The following is a 7,614-nucleotide window of genomic DNA, read 5'->3' on the forward strand; positions in this document are numbered from 1 at the left end:
ATGATGATAATTAGGCATTAATGGTGACGACAAAAAGTACTTCACATCTTCACTTTGACCATTCCTTGGCTTACTTTATCATTTTCTGACACGTCATTGTGAGCTTCATTACCATTTAAACATTCTCCATTCTCCATTGTTGTCACCATTACTATACTATATAAACATGCGCTCCTTCATGCTGTCACCGCTTCTACAAACATTTCAACACTCCCCAAAAACACAATAACACTGCTTCCCACTTCACAAATGGAGCCAAAGTGCACCATAAACTGTCGCCGCTCGGAGTTCGTTCCGACCCCTCTGCCGGAGAGTCCTCGAGTGCCCATGGAGTTTCTGTCACGCTCATGGAGTGCCTCTGCTCTTGAGGTTTCCAAAGCTCTTTCACATCACCACTCCTCTCTCTCCTCTTCTTGCATGCCTAATTCAAACAACACTTCCATTCCGGAGGAAACTGTTCCCAACAACACCAACACCACCGCCTTTCTCTCTGAAGATTTCTCCACCATGTCTAAGAATCAGTTCTCTTTTGCTTCCTCTGCCACCTCTCAGCTTGTCCTTGAACGCATTATGTCACAATCCACAAGAGAGGTGCTGTAAAATGTTTTAAGAAAGTTTCTACATTGTTCTGAATATATACATTGTTTGTAATGTTGGTGTCGGTTTTCTGAAGTCGTTTTATTGTTGTTGACTGTGTCACAGGAAGTGTCTCCGTTAACGTCGGGTAGGTTATCTCACAGCAGCGAGCCTTTGAATGGCGGTGGTTCCTTAACCGGAACAGATAGCCCTCCGATTTCACCTTCGGATGAGTTTGATGACGTTGTTAAGGTATTGTCTAACTCTACTCTCTTTCCCTTTTCTTCGTTTTCACAGCTGCAATAGTTTTTGTTTGATTTAACTTTGAAGGGTTTATCCATTTTTCTTTTTAGTATTTTAATTTGTTTTTGAAATAGGGAGAATACAGCATTTGTCTTGTCTTTTCTGATTAGTCTTAGAATACAAGACATGGGAGAAGATTCTCGTCTTAAAAGCCACCCAAAGGGAATAATAAAAAATGTAAAAGATTTTTCAAAAACAGAATTGAGGGACCCATCTGTGTCCCTATAGGTGGTGATTCTGTGCCGCTTATAGGTTATGTAGCTCCTACTGTATGTGTGTGTGGATGCATGGAAGAAAGGTAGGCCTCTGTTCACAAAAAATAATTCGTTGGAACTTGGTGCTTGCTGCTTGCTGCTTGAGGGGAGAGTTCAATGACTTGGGATCAACTTTATTTTCTCACACTCAGCACGGAAAATGGAGTGGAAAGAAAAGGGAAAAAAATGGATGAATTAATGAAGGTCATGTCTCAATGACCTTTAACATTTTGAAACCGGCAAAATGCTTAGTGCTGAAGTGCCAAATAAGGAAAATCAATGATTAAAGGGTGTGTATTGTGTGTAAATGATGTTTTTTTTTTCAAGTCACCTTGCCCTGGCTTTGCCTCGTGAAAGGACAAGAAATTGCCAGCGCAGTGACTCTTTTTCCATACATTCACGCAACAATTTCACCTTTTAGCCTTGGAAGGCAAACTTGTTTTAATTTGGCCAGAATAAAGGAAGGGTCTTGTTTTGTTTATATTTAAGTCGGAGATACTATACAGGATGTATTATCGTACCTGTGATTTTGTTTTGTTTTTCTGTACTTCTGAAACTAATCCATGAAAACTAACATAATGTGGAGAGGAAAAGACGTGTGCCAGTGACTCGAGGGACAGCCGTGAATGTTGTCAGCAGTCCTATGATATGTAACTTCGAAATGAAAGAGGAAACATCACTATAATGTTTTATCAATACAAGTACAACATGAGAGGCTTAGATGTTTTTCCATTCTTAAAAGGAAAAATCAAAAGCAAGTTGCGTTTGAAATTAGTCATAGGTAATATGTTTTTACCTTGTAAAGCACCAAGTAACGGTCATGGTTATCCTTCTCAATGTGTATGCAGTTCTTTCGGGCAAATAATTCAATTCACCCTTTGTTCAATGGTGGACGAGCCAGTGCAACCATTGGCAACGGCACAGCATGCTCAGGACCAAAAACTGTTGGAAGATGGTTAAAGGACCGAAGAGAGAAGAAGAAAGAAGAAAACAGAACCCATACTGCTCAGCTGCATGCCACTATTTCAGTGGCTGCAGTGGCTGCTGCCGTTGCAGCTATTGCGGCTGCAACAGCAGGCTCGTCTGCTCCCAGCAAGGATGAGAAGATGGCAAAGACTGACATGGCTGTTGCTTCTGCAGCTACATTAGTTGCTGCGCAGTGTGTAGAGGCTGCAGAAGCTATGGGGGCCGAGCGTGACCACCTTGCTTCTGTCATCAGCTCTGCTGTGAATGTCCGTTCCCATGATGATATTACTACTCTTACAGCTGCAGCTGCCACAGGTAGAGCTTTTGCACTCATTAAGCATCTATTTCTTAATAATGGATACTTTTTCAGAACAAGAAATTATTAAGACCATTAGGTTCTACACACCAAAATGCATTTGAAAGATCTACCAATATGTTGTGGTAGCTTAACCATAAAAAAATGACTAATTATGCTGTCTGAACGGTCAAGTATCAACCAGATTTTTCTTTGTTAATTAGTCTCTTGGTACCGTAAGGATAGAATGTGTCTGATGTTCATGTTTTGGCTTCTTTATATTCACAGCTTTTGTATTTTTTTTTCTTTCATGTCCAGCTCTACGAGGAGCGGCAACCTTGAAAGCAAGAGCTTTGAAGGAGGTATGGAATATAGCCACAGTTACGCCACTGGAGCGAGGCATAGGGGGGATTGGACTATGTGGTAAAAGTATTAACAGCAATACTAGCAACACCAGCACCAGTGATAGCGGGGAAGTTTTCAATGGAGAAGATTTTCTAGGTGCCTGCAGCCAAGAGCTTATTGCTAAGGGCAGTGAATTACTCAAGCGCACCCGTAAAGGTAACATCAATCACCAATATGCTGCTAGCACTAACTCATTCTTTCTCTCATTTGCAAAAATGAGTAAACTCCATTTTGGTGACAAATGCAGGTGATCTTCACTGGAAAATAGTGTCTGTCTATATACATAGAACCGGCCAGGTAATTTTCCTTTCGGGAATTTGCAGTATGAGGTTGCCTTAAAGTCCATTCAATCACAATTCACAAGGCTTGCAAACATTTCAGGTAATGCTGAAAATGAAGAGCAGACATGTGGCAGGAACAATTACCAAAAAGAAAAAGAGTAAGCACAGAGCAGCCATTAGATTAGAACTTTGTTTTGCTGTCAGAGGCAGCCATAAACAATAGCTCATAACTTGTCCTCTAAATTATGCAGATGTTGTGTTAGATATCTGCATGGATTTACCAGCATGGCCAGGGAGACATCTGTTTGATGATGGTGAAAAGAGACGCTACTTTGGATTGAAGACGGACCAAAGGGGGATTGTGGAGTTTGAGTGTCGAAATCAACGAGAATATGACATCTGGACACAAGGGGTTTCGAGACTACTCTCCATTGTAGCACAGAGGCAAAACAGATATGGAAATTAAACCTGTCATCTTTAATACTTACCAACAGAGTCGCTAGCTATCACTGACTACTGAACTCGATTCAAACTACATATGTTTTGAGATGTAATTTGCATGTGTTTAGCCTCAAACAATCATCATCGGCAAGACTCAAATGGACTAGGTGATTTCCGCAAAAAAACAAAAAAAATTACGTCTAGAAATGTAGAATCGTAGGAATTGTTTTTTCCAAGCGATAATGCATGTGCCAAGTCCCTAGGATCAAGAATCGCTCCAATGTTTCCATACGTTGTCAAGGATGACTTAAAAACATAAAATGATTCACGTGTTTTCATTCAACATAAGCTTTTGAGAATTGTTTCCTGAATAGAAATCTGATATGGTTAAGAGTTTGATCTCCTTCTTACCTTATTATTCTAAAAAGGTAGGTGGATAATTAGTTCACAACAATAAGATGTTTGCGAACTTTGGGTTGAATATTCAAAGATGCAACATAATACAATAGAGTACAGCCAACAGTAAAGAAAATTGCTAGCATTTCTGCCCTCTTTATTTTAATTTCCTCTGAAGTAGAACTAATTTGGGCTTTTAGATAGTTTATCAACATTCAGTGCAAAATTCCATCCACATGGAATTCTTGATAAGAACTATCTTTTCGAATAACTATAGTTCCTTAAAGCAAACACATGTACCTAGGCAAGGAATATATGCTTCTAGAATTATCTCCTTAGCTAGAAGCAGCTCTACCGAGAGTAAGCAGAGAAAGGAAGAGGTTGATGACGTCTAAATACAAGGATACCGAAGCCCATATGTACTGATCGTAGGAGAACCTCTTTATGAGGTTGTCTGTGTCATATATGATGTAGCCACAAAATATAAGTGATGCCAGGCCCCCGTAGATCATCAATGAAAGCTTACCCAATGGAAATAGAATCTGCAAGGAAAGAAACAACAAATTATATCTGAAACCCTTAGCCTTATCAAGCAGAAGACTTTTTCTTTCTGTGCCTTTATAAAAATATTGGACACCTCCATCTTATTCTGGAATAGATTTTCCGGTATGATATGGACTTTTGCGGCAGAAAGCACATTTCAGAATGAAAGGGAGATATGAAAAAAATTTATCCGGTACAGGAAGAAACACCCCAAACATAAAAGACTTCGTGAGCAAAATACCTGTATCAGGGAAAAGGCAATAAGAATTAGCAAGGCTCCAAACAAGAATGGGCCCAAAAAGTTGAAATCATGGCCTCTCCTTGCGGCAATAAAGGTGTAGATAGTTAGGCTGATCACCACCACTGCAGTCAATATCACAGACTCCAGAATAATTTTCCCTGTATCCAGTTTCTAGTCTCGTTAGAAAATAATTGGTTGTTCTCACTGAAAATGCTCATTACAATAGACAAAAGTTTGTCTCCCTTGTCATGATTGAAATGCTTCCTTGCTTCTATATAGGAAATCAATTATTGTGCCTGCACAATTTCTTAATAGTGGAAACTGATTCTCGAAGGGTTGTTAATTGAGTGCTAAAAGATGGAGGGAATCCAGAATTAAATCTTGTTGTCAAGGACTAAAGAAATTTAACACTAGGTTCCAAATTTTCACTTTGCTGCATACTGATGGAGGTTAAACGACCTGCAACTTCTTAGTATTTCTGCTTTTTCTTTGCTTAAATAAGTTCTAGTTTTCTGATGCTAAACTAACGATGTTCTTGCTGTTTTATCTTAATAAAGTTCCCATCTTAATCTCAAGAAAATAATAAAAATGGAGAATACATTATTTTTTGTATGCATGTCAGAATTCAGTAAGTAGAATAATACAAATACCAAGTAACACAGACTTTGAAATCGTAAATTAAAACAAAGGCTGAATACTGGCTCTTTCCAATGAAAACACACATTCTACTATAAATACGCGTTTCACATTAATCAAACACAAACTTTAAGCGCTTCCATCGATTCATGATCAATTTTATTACCCCAATTAAAAAAGTAAACATTTTAGGAAACACACTGCATAATTATTTTTACCTCTTTCTTATATTGTAATATCTTTTCGGCATCGAAACATTTCAACTATTACACCCAACAAAGAAAGGTTACAAAAGAAACATCCTTTTTGTCATTCCATTTTAACGTTTAATTTTGAAGGAATTCACCCACAGTGAAAGCAAACAATATAACACAAATCATAAATGACAAAAGCAAATAATCAACATTGGTAAAAAGAATTTAAAACGAGGGAGAATTCGGTGATTACCGCTAGTAAAAGCGCAAGTCAGTCCAACGGCAAAGGCCATGGTAACGGTAAAAATGAAGAGAAGGAAATAATTGAGAGGGTGTTTCTGGTGGTAATAGTAAAGAGGGCACAACGCTGCAACATATGTTAATATCAATAACATGGCAGAGTTAGAAAATATAATTTTTCTGTGAGAAATAAAAGAAAAGATTGAAGGCATGCATGTGGGAATAGGTAGAATAGAAGGAGACGTACTGATAAAAGGAATGAAGATGAGGACACAGTAGAGAACAAGGCCTGGGGTGGTGGAAACGATGAAGTGGGGGATGGGGCGGACGAAGACAACAACGGCGGCGACGGCGACGGTGAGAAGCAATTGGAAGGTGAGGATGCAGTAAACCTTGCGTATGAAGGACCAACGATATTGAGGATTCTCGAGCATGTTGGGGTAGAGGGGTCTGTCACCTCCACCACCGCTCTCAACGTCTCTTTTCATGAACATTTTTCCCTCTCTCTTTCTCCTTTCTCTGCAACAAAGGCTTTTTGTAGACGTGTGCGTGTTGGTTATGTGTTCGGTTTTATACTATGAATAAACATATTCTTACCCTTGCAGTGAGGAAAGGATGACACGTGTCCGTGTGTCGTACGGTACATGCACCTTCTAGCCTTTCCTCCTACTCGACTCTACCACCTTCCCACGTCATTCTTGCCAACTACGTTTTATTTTCACCGGTTAATGCACTCTCACACTCTGCAACTTTTGATACAGTGATTGAGAACGATGATACACTTTCACCTTAATTTTATACACAGTATAAATATTAAATGAATATAAAAGATTTATGTGTAAAAGTATATTTTTCTTTTTTTTTTCTTTGTCGTTACTAGTTGGAAAACAAAGTCGGTGTGTATTGTCCGTATGTTTAGGTTCTCTGTTTTTCAGTTCTATGGTTTTTGTTAGTCATTCGCTTAACAAAAAATATGGTTAAAAAATCTATTAAAAATCTTAAACATAGATTTTTACAACTTTAAATAAACGGCCATAATATTTTTATACTTTCATTTTTCTAGTACACTTATTTCACAACTTCATAAATTATTTTTTATTATAATATTCTATTTAAATTTATTTTTATTATGTTAATATATAATATTTTATTATACGAAACAATCGTCAAATGAAGGTAGATAGAAAAGGTAGTGTGTCCAATAATATTTTTTCTTAAATAAAAGTTTCATTTTAGCTCTTAAGAGAAATGGTTAGCTTTTGTCTCTATATAATTATGTTTAGTTGTTGCTTTTTATATAAAAATAATTTAACAAAGGTTTATAGAAGAGTTATATTATAAAATCCCAAGCATAGCTAACGCTTCAAGGAGTAAGAAGAACATTCAAGTTCCAAATTTCAATTCCCGTCAACGAATATATCCTTCAAACTACTATATAATGCATACCAAGAGTCAACGAAAAAGAAAGGGCACCACAAAGGCCCAACAATCATACCATAAAAAAAGGTTACTTCCATAAATTGTATAAAACATACAAGCTTTTTAAAAAATATTTAATAATATATAATGTTTCGCTTAACTTTTTTATTTGTTGTTTTAATAAAAAAACAATTATTGTAATTTAGTTACGTGTTTTAAAAATCTTTATTGCAATTTAATTATTGTATATATTAATTAGTTACAAATATATTGTAAAATCTATTTATTAAAATATTATCTAACAATGTTAACGAAAAATAAATTATATATTTTATAATAATTTACACTCTTCTATTACTTTTCATTAAAGTCTAGTTAAAGATACAATATTATAATGTACGTCCTCTCTTTCCATAACATATTA

At 36.9% G+C, this 7,614-nt stretch overlaps 2 protein-coding genes across 2 annotated transcripts; one reads left to right on the forward strand and one right to left on the reverse strand.

Annotated features, from left to right (window-relative positions):
* The first annotated feature begins 188 nt into the window (after nt 1–188).
* On the forward strand, nt 189–3,629 carry LOC108347918 (VAN3-binding protein). The gene is made up of 7 exons (XM_017587380.2): nt 189–591; nt 703–828; nt 1,982–2,414; nt 2,713–2,955; nt 3,047–3,096; nt 3,181–3,238; nt 3,332–3,629. Exons 1-7 carry the CDS (start codon nt 250–252, stop codon nt 3,544–3,546), a joined length of 1,467 nt encoding a protein of 488 aa, XP_017442869.1. The 5' UTR covers nt 189–249; the 3' UTR covers nt 3,547–3,629.
* A 415-nt stretch (nt 3,630–4,044) lies between these two features.
* Nucleotides 4,045–6,440, reverse strand: LOC108347919 (protein LIFEGUARD 2). The gene is made up of 4 exons (XM_017587381.2): nt 6,019–6,440; nt 5,785–5,898; nt 4,702–4,859; nt 4,045–4,459 (listed from the first exon to the last, which is right to left on the reverse strand). The coding sequence occupies exons 1-4, from the start codon at nt 6,263–6,265 to the stop codon at nt 4,253–4,255; spliced, it is 726 nt and encodes a 241-aa protein (XP_017442870.1). The 5' UTR covers nt 6,266–6,440; the 3' UTR covers nt 4,045–4,252.
* Nucleotides 6,441–7,614: the final 1,174 nt, after the last annotated feature.

The sequence above is a fragment of the Vigna angularis genome, chromosome 2, assembly GCF_016808095.1.
Source record: "Vigna angularis cultivar LongXiaoDou No.4 chromosome 2, ASM1680809v1, whole genome shotgun sequence".
Taxonomy (NCBI): domain Eukaryota; kingdom Viridiplantae; phylum Streptophyta; class Magnoliopsida; order Fabales; family Fabaceae; genus Vigna; species Vigna angularis.

Excerpts from the sequence above, each read along its gene's own strand:
- LOC108347918 (XM_017587380.2), top strand. The coding sequence starts at position 250 with ATGGAGCCAAAGTGCACCATAAACTGTCGCCGCTCGGAGTTCGTTCCG. Across the intron at positions 2,956-3,046 it reads ACTCAAGCGCACCCGTAAAG|GTGATCTTCACTGGAAAATA; the intron begins GTAACATCAATC and ends TGACAAATGCAG. Across the intron at positions 3,097-3,180 it reads ATATACATAGAACCGGCCAG|GTAATGCTGAAAATGAAGAG; the intron begins GTAATTTTCCTT and ends CAAACATTTCAG.
- LOC108347919 (XM_017587381.2), bottom strand. The coding sequence starts at position 6,265 with ATGTTCATGAAAAGAGACGTTGAGAGCGGTGGTGGAGGTGACAGACCC. Across the intron at positions 5,899-6,018 it reads CATCTTCATTCCTTTTATCA|CGTTGTGCCCTCTTTACTAT; the intron begins GTACGTCTCCTT and ends CATATGTTGCAG. Across the intron at positions 4,460-4,701 it reads TTGCCTTTTCCCTGATACAG|ATTCTATTTCCATTGGGTAA; the intron begins GTATTTTGCTCA and ends CTTTCCTTGCAG.